This window comes from Onychomys torridus, chromosome 4 (genome assembly GCF_903995425.1).
Source record: "Onychomys torridus chromosome 4, mOncTor1.1, whole genome shotgun sequence".
In the NCBI taxonomy this organism is placed as follows: Eukaryota; Metazoa; Chordata; class Mammalia; order Rodentia; family Cricetidae; genus Onychomys; species Onychomys torridus.
In genome coordinates this window covers 115669940-115683048 of record NC_050446.1, presented here as the reverse complement: position 1 = coordinate 115683048, position 13109 = coordinate 115669940, and the positions used below count along the sequence as shown (strand labels likewise).

The 13109-nt window shown below is 47.3% G+C and overlaps 1 protein-coding gene across 19 annotated transcripts in view; it reads right to left on the bottom strand.

Annotated features, from left to right (window-relative positions):
* Zmynd8 (zinc finger MYND-type containing 8) overlaps positions 1-13109 on the bottom strand; it is an 89151-nt gene that overhangs the window by 46596 nt on the left and 29446 nt on the right. For all 19 annotated transcript variants that reach the window (XM_036182978.1, XM_036182985.1, XM_036182986.1 and 16 more), the window contains 6 exons: positions 12270-12383; positions 8804-8896; positions 7594-7681; positions 6070-6125; positions 3795-3872; positions 1864-1979 (listed from right to left, as the gene is read on the bottom strand). In XM_036182978.1, coding sequence (XP_036038871.1) covers positions 1864-1979; positions 3795-3872; positions 6070-6125; positions 7594-7681; positions 8804-8896; positions 12270-12383 — 545 coding nt within the window. The remainder of the gene's footprint in view (positions 1-1863; positions 1980-3794; positions 3873-6069; positions 6126-7593; positions 7682-8803; positions 8897-12269; positions 12384-13109) is intronic.

The following is a 13109-nucleotide window of genomic DNA, read 5'->3' as shown; positions in this document are numbered from 1 at the left end:
TTAGCCAGCTCCCAGCCAACACCAAGGGCTACACTGTCCATCTAAAGCAACAGCCTTAGCACAGAGTACAAGCAAAGCCTTAGGATCTGAGTGCCCCCAAGGTCACCTTCAATGGCAGGCTAGCAAGATGGTCACAGTAGAAGGAGCAGAGCCATGAGCTCTGTGGGTCTGGGGCCATCTGGTAAATGGAGACATCCTGCTATGCCACACACTAATGTACAGCCCTGTAGGTCCCACAGAAGAATCTTAAACTGTTAAGATATAAACACAATGTTTCTGTGATGAGATGGGTGAACACAGCCAGCCACCAGAAAGCAAATCCTTACTCTCCCCAGAGCACCCAGTTCAAACCACTTAATTACCGGCACAGCCTCTGCCCCTCCAGCTCAGTGCACCAGTCCCTTCACACCCAGCATTTCCTACAGATGGGAGATAGCTAGCCTCAGAGCTCATGGGGACAAGTATCTGCCGGTCAGCCAGTGCACGGCAGTGTGGAAACCGCCCGAGGAAGCACATTCCTGGAAAGGAAGGAACGCTGCCGTGACGTTGGGGGCAGGGGGGGGGGGGGGGGCTCATTTTGTAGAGAGCATGGCTGGCATGCAGGAAACCCTGGGTCCCTGCAACACATAACCAGGTATCAAGGAGTATGCCTAGAATTCCAATAATCAGATGTAGAGGACGGAAGATCAGGAGCTCAGAGTCACTTTCTTATAAAACAAATTGAGAGTAGCCTGGGCTACATGAGCCCCTGACCAAAAAACAAACAAACAAAAGTGGGGGGGGGTGTCAAAATTAAAGTGTGGTACTCCCTGCCAAAGTCAGTACTACCTCAGTGAGCTACTTACTATCCGTTCACCTGACGAGGGGACCTGCTGGGATTTCTGTAAGAAACTGAGAAATTCTTTTTTTCCTTTGATCTGTGAGTCAATCGAAAATTGACAGAGAGTGAGTGCTGTTTGAGGTGCTGGGATCACTAAAAAAATAAAAAATAAATTTTTTTTAAAAAGTACATTCTGTGTGATACGCGACTTTAACTCCTATGCACTCACTCACTCATACATCTTCTCCAAATGCTTGGGGGTGGGGGGCGAGCTCTGAAGGAGTCTCTGCTTTCTTTAATCACAAGGTGGCTGGCTGAAAGGGGGCCTGATAAGCAGCCCCTCTGACTACCTGTTGTTCACAGGCAGGCAGGGCCAAGGCAATGGGAGCTGCTGGAAGCTGAAGAAATTCCACAACTGCATTCAGCCTGAGCAGGAAGGAAGGGGGAGGATGGAGAGACTGGGAGGGAGGGTTCACACCTGTCAAACACCATCATCATCCCCCCACCCCCCCATCCCCCACCCCATCATTTCCCATTTTAGATACAGAGAAAGGGGGTGGGGGAGGGTCTACTCCATCCAATGCTAAAAGAACCCTTTAGTGGTAATCTAGGAAACTACCTCCAGTCCCTAAAAGCATTACTTTTAAAGGTAATTTGCACCGAGATTTAATTTACTCCAGAAAACAGAATAAATAAATAAATAACTGCACACATCAAACAGCAGCACTTCACATAGCCGTGGAACTCATTCTGAAGCCAGATCCGTCAACAGAACCCCGGAGGTGTGATTCTTTCCTAAGACTCCTAAAGCGACTGAATGAAGCCCTCCCCTTGCTGAGCTTAACACAGAACCAGGAAACGGTTTTTGCACACACAGGATCACTGGTTGTTATGACAATAAATAAAATAACAGCCAGTCATTACTAATAAAAGGTAGAATTCGCTTTTAAAAACAGCAGAAACAACAGCCAGACGCTCCGCCACCTTTAACCTCTGATTTTATTACCCAGGGTTCCACTCGGAGCCTGTTTTTAAATGCCCACCTGTCATGTTGTCCAAAGAAGCGGGCATCAACCTGCCCATCTTTGTCCCTCAGGGCTTTCGCTGGCCAGAATGGGAAACCTTTCAGCTTTGCCCAGACCAAAGGGTGCGGATTGCTCTAAAAGAACAAAATGCAGAGTTGGCATTATATTTGGCAGCAAGACACACATTAAAGTCTGAAAGGTAATTTGAACTCGGGGAGGCAGGAAGGAATACAGGCTCTGTTAATTAGGTTTTTGTCAACTTGGCACAGGCTAGAGCCATCTGGGAAGAGGGGATGACAAGTCAGGAAAGGCCTCCATCTGACTAGCCTATAGACAGGTCTGTGGGCATTTTCTTGATTAACAGCCAACTTGGGGGAGGGAGGTCCAGGCCACTAGGGGGTGGTGCCACCCTTGGGGCAGCAGTCCTGGGATGTATGAGAAAGGCGGCTGAGCAGGCCATGAGGAACAAGCCAGTAAGCAGCAGCCTCTATGGCTTCTGCTTCTGGTCCTGCCCTGACTTCTCTGGCTGATGCTGTCAGATGAAATAAGCCCTTTCCTTCCCAGGTTGCTTTTGGCCATGGTGTTTATCATAGTAATTAGACAGACAGGACACAGTTATCGTGAAAAGATGACCCGGCAAGTGTGCAGTCTGGACAGAGCTGGGGAGGAAGTTCAAAGTTGAAAATGGTCCTGGCATAGTCGCGCATGCCTTTAATCCTAGCAGTCAGGAGGTAGAGCCAGGCAGATCTCTGTGAGTTTGAGGCCAGCCTGGGCTACAGAGTGAGTTCCAGGACAGCCACACGCAAAGGCTACACAAATACACCCTGTCTCAAAAACAAAAAAAAAAATGTTGAACCGGTGAAAGGAATCAGTCTCGGTCCTGGCTCTGCTCACTGCCACAGTGATTCACCTCGCCAGGCAGCGGAGGCACACACCTTTCACCCCAGCACCTGGGAGGCAGAGCCAGGCAGATCCAGAACAGGCACCAAACCTACACACAGAAACCCTGTCTCAAAAAAAAAAAAAAAGATTCACCTCTTTAGGCACCACAGAAACAGCACCCAGGCTGTGCTGTTTGGACAAACTGGAGCAGGAGAGAGGCTGCAGGAGGCGCTCCTCTGTGGGGACTCCCCAGACTGTGATTGCACCAGTGTTTATCTCTGAGGCAAGAAGCCTGAGCTGTCTTAACTGTCACTTGTCCAGTCTTGCCCTCTCCAACCCTCCACCCTGCTTCTCTCACACACACCCACTCCACCCTGCGCTGCACATCTCTGCAAAACAGTGCTTCTCAACCTGGGGTTCATGACCTCACTGAGGAATTCAATGACCCTTTCACAGGGATCGCCTAAGACCATCAGAAAACATAGATATTTACATTATAATTCATAACAGTAGCAAAACTGCAGTTATGGAGTGGCTAGGAAAATAATTTTATGGTTAGGGGTCACCACAACATGAGGACTGTATTAAAGAGTTGTAGCATTAGGAAGGCTGAGAACCACTGCTAAAACATACTGGATTCAGTCAATGCCCAACACTGTAGGAGCAACAAAAGCCCACGAGGATGACTTTGCACCTCTCTGGAGAGCCTGAGACGGCCCTCCAGGGATGTACATCCAAAGGTCTTAAAAGAGGCCCAACCAGATTTAAAAATGACACAGCAAACTGCAGACAGGATTCTGCTGTCCTGTGACCTGCTTCCCACTCGTCACATCCCCCTTTTGAGTCAACCTAGTTACCAGGATGCTTAACTCTGGAACAAAACAGTTTGGCCCAAGAGGTTTGTTTGCCCAAGTCCAGTTCGTTCCGTTCTGCCCTGACTTTTTCAGAACAACTTACATAAAACTTCACCACCTCATCTCATGAATCCCTGGAGAGGGCCCTCTTGGTACGGTCACCAAAGGCACCAGAGTTGCAGAAGTGAAATAAAGGGCTAGAATCCAACTTACACAGGGCTCACAGAACCAGTTGTCGCGTTTTTGGCAAGCAGCAAGATAGCACTCTGGACACACTTCAATTTCATTCATCTGCAAAGCAAGGATACATTAGAGCATGGAGCCTCACATCTGGCAGCCCTCAGTAAATCCTTGATACTTAAGTGCTTGTCCTTTGATTTCAAGGTCAGATCTTCTTCTCTTATATTAGGGGGCAAGGAGATAGCAATAGAATCTTGCCAGGTAGTCCAGGCTGGCCTCAAGCTGATCAAGGAATCCTTCTGCCTTGGCCTCCCCAGTGCGGGGGGGAGGAAAGGTTCACAGCAGCACACACAGCAGTTTGCGTAATAATTTTATTTTCTTTGTTCGTGTGTGTGTGTGTGTGTGTGTGTGTGTGTGTGTATGTGTGTGTGTGTGTGTGTGTTTACAGAAAGAGAGAGGGAGGGGAGGAGGGAGAGAGGAAGGAAGAGAGTGAGTCTTGCCTGAATGTATGTATGCACACTTGGCCTGGTACCCTTAGAAGGTGTCAATCTCCTGGAACTGGAGTTATAGAATGATGTGAGACACCATTTAGGTATTGGAGATTGAACCAAGGAATTCTGAAACCACTCAGCCATTTCTCCAGACCCCTGGTTTGATAACAATATCCAAAAGTTAAAAAAAATCTCAGCAAAGTTCCACTGTGGCAACTCCTTGAAGATGAAACCAACTGCTGGCTAACATTCTGCCGTGCGTGCATGTGTGCGTGCATGTGTGCGTGCGTGCGTGCGTGCGTACAAAAAAAGGCCAGAGGGTAACATTGGTGTCTTCTGAAATCATTCTCCACCTGTTGGCAGGGTTTTTCCCTAAGCCTGGCACTTGGACTGGAGAGATGGCTCAGAGGTTAAGAGCACCAACTGCTCTTCCAGAGGTCTTGAGTTCAATTCCCAGCACCCACATGGTGGCTCACAACCATCTGTAATGAGATCTGGCACCCTCTTCTATATACATAAATAAATAAAAATTTAAACCTGGCACTCACCAATTTGGCTAACTGGCTGTTGAGCAAGGCCTGGGTTCAGTTCCCAGCACCCACCTCATGTAACTCCAGTTCTAGGGGAACTGCCCTCTGGCCCTGCTCAAGCATCTGTACACCCATGATGTACATAAATACATAGGCCACCATATATACATAAATAAAAATAAATAAATAAGGGGCTGGAGCACTGACTGGTCTTCCAGAAGACTCAGGTTCAATTCCCAACACCCACATGGCAGCTCACAACTGTCTATAACTCCAAGATCTGACACCCTCATACAGCTATACCTGCAGGCACACCAAAACATGAAATAAAAATAGTAAGTTATTTTTTAAAAAATAAAATAAATACTGGGGCGTTGGTGGCGCACGCCTTTAATCCCAGCACTCAGAAGGCAGACAGGCGGATCTCGGTGAGTTCAAGGCCAGCCTGGTCTACAGAGGGAAATCCAGGACAGGCACCAAAGCTACACGTGTCTCAAAAACCCAAAAATAAACAGAGTAATTAATTAAATAAAATAAAATAAATAAATCTTTTTAAAAGATCAGAACTTCCTACATTGGAAAGAACACACACACTACCACATAGATCCACCTCAGGTTGTTTATTCACATTGCTACAGCTATTCTGGGATGCTGGGAAACAGTCAGGAAATACCCAACAACTAGCGGAACTATCCAATCTCTTGATGTTAGGACACACTATTATCTGTCAATTTCATGCCTGAGAACCACACAATCAACTTGGGGAAGGGGAAGGGGACACTATCATGGCTAGGCAATGTGACAGGATGGTGGCATAGTGGTCTATACCTTTACTCCTGACACTAGGGAGGCAGAGGCCAGTCTGATCTACATAGCAAGTTCAAGGCTAGCCTGGACTATACTATAAGACCCTATTTTCAAAAAGAAAAAGGAGGGAGAGGCAGATATTTTATGAGCTTGTCCCCCTTAAGTCAAAACCACAAACCTCTGTAAAAGGAATGAATGACTCATGGACCGACTCAAGCCCAACTATGAAGGCAAAGGTCAAAACTAACAAACTGAGAAAACTTAGGATTCCCTGGATTTGCCAAGACTTCAGGCTGAACATTACTCCCATGCCCCTTAGATCACCGCTGAGCTAACGGGCTCCTATACCACTGGGCCCCTCTTCCTGCTTCCATGTGATTGAAGAGACAAGATGCTGTACACAACACAAAAGTCCTTGTAGCCACCCACTGGGCTGCCTGTGCCTCTAGGAGACAGCTACACCAAAAAGACAACACGTACCTCATGCTCACAGATTTTGATGACGACTTTTGCTATTTGCGTCAGCTTGTGATTTCCTGAGAGAGTAAGAGAACTGGATTATCTCAAAGGCAACCAGCAAGCTGCCTGCCTCGGGATTACACTTGCATTAGCAAATTTTTTTTAACTTGTTTCCCCCCAAGATTCACCATTTAAAGGCTTAAAAATCCCAAGTTTCAGGCTTCCAACACTGATTCAAATTATTGACTTCTCCATCAAGGACCAAGCTTTATCATTATCTTGCAACTGAGCAGTTGGTGTGGAATTCCCTATAGATGAGGTTAATATTTCAAAGTACTCTGACATTCTAAAGGCTATAATTAACAGAAAGGAGCCTTATTTAACTCTATAATCCCAGAACACAATGCAAAATAGACATGGAGTGTCTGGTGCCTCACTAAGACTCCACTGGAAGCTGTGTAGGAAAACAGATGTGACGATTCTCATTTACTTAATGACTAAGTCAAAATCAGGAGTCCTTGCCTCTATCAAAACTCCTAGCAAATGATGTGAGCATCTGGCCCAGAACTAACGCCAAGCCCTTCCCCTTTGCACTAGAGCAGAGGTCAAGGCGGCCAAAGAACTGTGTTCTCTTTGGTCCTAACAGTATTTTCAGAAACTGTAAATTCGTTGGTCTGAGGAGATGGCTCAGCCACTATGTGCTTGCCTCCAAAACATAAGAACTCCACTGCCAGTCATTCTAGCCTAATTGGCTAGCATCAGACCTGAAGATAAAGGTAGATGGCACCTGGGATTGACTTCAGGCCTTGCACACGCCCACCCACATGTGCATGCCCACCCACACACATGCACCTACAAGAATATTCACTCATCCAAACCCCCACACACACAGCTATGAACCAAATGAAGAGCAGTGCCCAGGAAGAAACCTGTCATGGCAGCCTCTGCAGACTTGTAAGCATCCCCTGTCCTCCATCACCCCACACCACTGGCCATGCTCCTCCACCCAAGCCCAAGCCCAAGCCCAAGCACCTTTGTATGATCTGATAATCAGAGCTCAATATCAAGTGCATTCTGGTTTGCTCTGCAGGTGTTTTGAGACAGAGCCCCTCACTGAACCCGTAGCTCACTGATCCGAGAGCTCTGGAGAGTCCCCGGCCTCTGTCTCCCCAGTGCAGCGGTAAGAAACACGTGCTGTGTGGCACCTGGCTTTTACAGGGGCACTGGAAATGGAAACTCAGATCCTCGCTTTACTGGCCAGTCACCTAAGCCTGGTTTTCAAGACTCTTTTCAATATGTGTATGAGGGGTAGGGGTGTACATGTAAATGCAGACAGCCACAGAGGACAGACGAAAGTCAGATCCCTTGGAGCTGGAGTTGGGGGCAGTTTTGAATGGCTGGACATAGGTGCTGGGAAACAAATTCATACTGTCTGGAAGAGCAGCAGAGCCATCTCTCCAGTCCATGAAACCTGGTCAATTTTAACAAAAGGCAGGGCCACACTTGTACCGCACTCTCCTCCTTAGGAACCTCCAAGCTACTCACCCCCATTATAAATAATGCAGTTGTGCAGGATCCACTTGGCATCGGCCAGGAAGGCTTCTGTGCAGCCGTACATCTTCTTTTTCGCATTCTGGGAGAAGCAGCAGAGGGCACTATGACTATTGAAGCTGACACAGGCAGCAGCCCTAACACTGGGTCCCCTGCGCCTGTCACAGAAGCCATCTGCCAAACAAATCAGTGCTCTACAACTCACTTCCCAGAATGCTATTGGGTTCAAGATCTACAGCCCTCTAAAATGCACTCAGAGTCATCCCGGGGACTTGAACATTCTCATCTTGAAAATGATGTCATTTATCCAGCAGCAGCATCCAATGAAGGGCACAGTTCATATAGCTGAGCATCACCACTAAGACAGTCACTATGGTTTCACATGCCTCTCACAAAGAGCCACTGAGATGCTTCTGACAATGAAGAAACTGAGGTACGCCAATATGAAAACACCTAACCCCCGCTTGAAGCTAGAATCCCAACCATGTTGCTTTTTTAATGCTTCCCCTTTCTGGCATACCATAGGGTCTGTGCAATTTTCCAAAGTAGATGTGATCTACTGCTTTGAGGGGGGATTATTAATGCAGACATTATGACATCATGTTCTACTTTATGGATGCCTTTGTTTGCTTACGGAATTGGGGATCAAAGACAAGGCCTTGCACAGGCAAGGCCAGGCCAGATCCAGCCCTACGAAGACATGTTTCAAACCCATATTTAGCTGCTGAGTCGGGAACTCTGCATGAGGATCCAGTGCTCAAGAGTGTTTCAAGTGTGATTTTCACCATGGAATTTTAGCGCACGCTCTCCAGGCATTAAAGAAACAGCCTGATGGGCAAAGGGGATCCAGTTCTAAGCAGCCCCTTTCCTGCTAATCTGCGCATTTCCAAACACATCATTTTCCCACCTCCTTCCTGCTGCGCTCATTAGCGCCTCCGAAAGAGGAAGCGAGAATCAATCAATCAAGTCCCTAATTCTCAGAAGCTGGGACTATCCCTCAAAAGCACTGCCGTGGATTTTAACAGTCCCCTGAGATCCCCCAGGAGGAGGTCACAGAGGAAGGGCATGGAAGACAGAGTTCTATCTGATAAAACAGAGCGGGACAACGTCCCGGTGTAACTGGAGCTTGCACAGGGAAAGGGAAGAGCCTCGGCCATCATGGACTCCTCTGCTACCTCGGCCAGGCCCTGTGATGGAGGCCAACCTTTTCCAATGTACAAAGGTCCATGGGGTGGAATATATATTCTGCATAGTCAGGATGCTGCTCCAATGGAACGGGCTTCTGGAATGCATCTGTCTGTAAGAGAAAGACATGCGCACAGGCGAAAACCCATCACTCATCTGAAGGCCACGCATGGAAAGCAAAGGGTTCTGGAACCCAAACACATTCTCACAGCTCTAGTGATACCCACACAAGATGACCTTAAAAAGGTCAAGGTAAAAGGTGACCCATCTTCTAATTCCACTCAGGAATGCATCTGGTTTTCTTATTTGTTTTGATTTCAGTATACAGCCTCTGCTCTCTTCCATTAGAGCTGACAATTAGGCCTCTAAAGGACACTTGCTGTGTAATCCACACCCAGCACAAGCTGACTTGAAGGTAAAATGTTGCTGACTCACAAAAAAAAGTTCCTAAGTGTGAGCTAGGGTGTGACCTGGGGGAACCTCCAAAGTCAGATTCTAGTCCTCCCTCACACAGCCAGGCTGAGCAAGTTCTTGATCTTGATCACGATGTACATGGCAGGTATTTACTTCTCAAGTTAGAAATGCTAAAAAGAGGAGCTAGAAAGATGGCTCTGTGGTTAAGGGAGCCTGGTCCTCCACCAGAGGACTCAAGTTCGGATCCCAGCACCCACAGAGAAACTCCAGGGAATCCTATCCTCGTTTGGCCTCCTTGGGCATCTGCACACAAGTAGGGCTCACACATTCGTGCACATACACACACACAAACCTTTAAAGAAATAAAAACACTAGATGATTTGGTTGAACACTAACTTATATTCAAGCAAGGCAACTGAGTAGCTCTTCACCTGGACACTGGACTGATGTCATCTAGAATGCAAGTGTGACCTACTGAAAAGCCTTAGAAAGACGACTCGGTGCAAGGAATGTGGCAGAGATCTTGTCTAACCACACACAACACCCACACCCACACCCACCCACACCCACACACACACACACACACACACACACACACACACACACACACAACAGGCACTGAATAACTTTACAGCAAATATCATGTACAGGCACTAGAGAGATGGCTCAGTGGTTAAGGGCACAGGCTGCTCTCTCAAAGGACCTGGGTTCAAGTCCCAGCATCCACACAGTGGCTCACAAGCATCTGTAACTCCAGTTTCAAAGACTTCGATGCTCACTTCTGAGCTCGGACCCCAGGCGCACATGGTGCACATACAGGCAAAACACTCATACACATAAAAATAAATAAATCTCTTTAAAATATATCATGTGCAAGATGGTGGTGGCACATGCCTTTAATCCCAGCACTTGGGAGGTAGAGGCAGGTGGATCTCTGAGGCCAGCCTGGTCTACAGAGCCAGTTCCCCAGTTCCAGGATAGCCATGGCTGTTACACAGAGAAACCCAGTCTGGAAAAAACAAAACCAAAAACAAACAAACAACAACAACAAAAAAAAAAAAAAAAAAAAAAAAAAAAACGGGTTGGGGCTGCAGCCCAGGAGTAGAGAGCACTTATCTAGCATGGGAAAGGCTCTGGGTTCAACCCCCAGCACTCCTCCCCTCCCCTCCAAAAGAGACAACAGCTCTACCAAGTTATTCAGTCTAGATAATATAATCCTATCCTTTCCTTTTCTTTCTTTCTTTCTTTCTTTCTTTCTTTCTTTCTTTCTTTCTTTCTTTCTTTCAGAGCTGAGAATCGAACCCAGGATCTTGTGCTTGCTAGGCAAGTGTTCTACCACTGAGCTAAATCCCCAACCCTGATGATCCTTTTCTATAGACGGTCTTTAGCAGACACAGTTTGTAAATGAAAAGAATCAGAAGCAATTTGTCACATTTGACCTAAAAAAAAAACACTCCACAGTAAAAATATAAAGATCTTTTTTCTTTGTACCAAATTCTGGCTATACACTTTACTCCCAATGATTGGGATTCAAGAGATAGAGTTTCCCATTTTAACAACAGCCAACTGGAAGGATCTGGATGTATTCCCCCAGAAAACAACAGATTTTAGAATGCATCTCAAGGGGAAAAGCCTGCTTCCTTTCACTCTTATTTTCTGTATTATCACTCTGATTTAGTGTATGTGTGTGAGCATAGGCGTGGTGAGGGTGTGCATGTGGAAATCAGAGGACAGCTTTGGGGAACTGGTGCTCTACCACCACACGGAGCCTGGAGAGTGAACCTAGTCAGCAGATGGGCAAGTATCTTTACCTACTGGGCCACCTTAATGGCCATGTTTTTGTTTTGAAGGAGGTTTAATGGGTGAGTTCTAACCCTGAGTCTACATTTCTTTTTTTTTTTTTTTTTAGATTTATTTATTTATTATTTATACAGAAGAGGACACCAGATCTTGTTACAGTTGGTTATGAGCCACCATGTGGGTGCTGGGAATTGAACTCAGGACCTCTGGAAGAGTAGTCGGTGCTCTTAACCTCTGAGCCATCTCTCCAGCCTCGAGTCTACATTTCTGTGAACTTAGCAAATGAACCCAAAGGAATTTCACTAGAGCACAGGGTGCTTTTATACAAACAGAAGGGGCAACCTGCCCAGTATGTTTCTTGAATTCATCTGTAGGGAAAACGCAGTATGGGATTAATTTTAATATCTTGAGGCAATAGAAGGAGGATTTCTGTGCTGGAGTCTTGCTATGTGGCCATGGCTAGACTGAAACCTGTTTAGGAAATCAAGGTGGCCTTGAACTTCTGCCTCCTGAGTGTTGGGATTATAGGCTTGTGCTACCAAGACTGGGTTTAAATATTACATTTTAAAACAACATATATATTTTGGTGATGGGGATGGATACAGCTCAATAACAGAGCACTCACCTAGCATTCACAAGGCCCTGGGTTCAATCCCCACAACCACAGAAAAAATAACAAGGTATTCTTCTGACATTTTCCTGAAACCATCATGGTAAACACATTGACCACAGCAGTGCTCTCGGGGGCGGAGGCTGGGGGGGGGGGGGGGGGGGGGGCGGGGAGGCTCTCAGGAGAGTGCTGCTGTAAGGCACACACCTAGACAGCCAAATGTGGCAGTCCACCTCTCTACTGTTCAAACAGAAGGCTTCAAACTCCAACCCCTTAGGAAGGACAGCCTTGCCCACCCTGGAGAGCTCACCCCCTGGCTCAGTCTCACTAAACTGAGCTGAACTGTGCTCTCACAGAATTTCAGAAAGGTCTGGGGGAGAGCACAGAGTCCCTCCTTGGACAGTGGGGTTCGACCATGTGACCTTGACCTCACGGCTCTTTAGGATCATCCCCCACACCCTCCTACCAGCAGCTGGCCTCTGACTAAACTCTTCCAGGACAGGCTATCCTATCTTATGACTGGACATACAGGAAGGTCCCAAAAGGATGTCTGTGATCCTGAAAAGCAAGGCCACCAAAGGAACACAAAGCACATCAAAGGAACAGAATGGATCCCCCGTCACTGTTCGCTCAAAGCAGCGGGAACAGTCCGTCCGCTTACCCCTGGTTGCTTCATTTTCTGAATGGCAAACTTGAGCAGGTAGGACAGCTGTTCAATGGTCAGCATCGTCATGGCTTTGCTCTGTGTCTCGATGCACTCTGCTACTGTAATCTTCTACAAGTCAAAAATCACACACACAGGTCTGTTAGGGGAAACACATTACTACCGTGTATCGTCCTCCTTCCATCGCTGCCAGTGCACTCACAGGGAAGTGCACGTCCCATCTAAACGGGACTAGCTCTTGGCGCTGGAACCGCTATCAGTCCAAGCTACCAGGCCAGCACCTACTGGACCAGTGGGCAAAGACTTAAGACGTCAATCCACATACACTGTATCAGGAAGTGACTTGGGCTCGTGAAGACATGATGAACTGATCCGGGACCTGGGAAGGTGGCAGATTGCAACCTTTGTGTCTTAAGAACTGAATTTGAAAAGAAAGGGCCACAGAGAGTAGATGGAGGGCGAGAACTCAACAGCTACCATCCACATCTTCTGGGAGCCCTGAGCTATGGCTGAGCAGACTAGCATAGACGTTCTCAAGGACGCTACCGGTACAGGGGGATGGCGCTCACTGTAGAAGAATTAGGGAAGGGGGCCAGCCAATGAGAAACACACCTCATTCTCCACGCTCAAGGACGTGAAGCCACTGTGGGCGTCCTGCAAGGGGCAACCTCTCTTTCCTTGTGTTAAGACCATCTCACTGTGTAGACCAGGCTGGCCTGGAACTCACTGTGTAGACCAGGCTGGCCTGGAACTCAGTATGTAGACCAGGCTGGCCTGGAACTCAGTATGTAGACCAGGCTGGCCTGGAACTCAGTATGTAGCCCAGGCTGGCCTCAA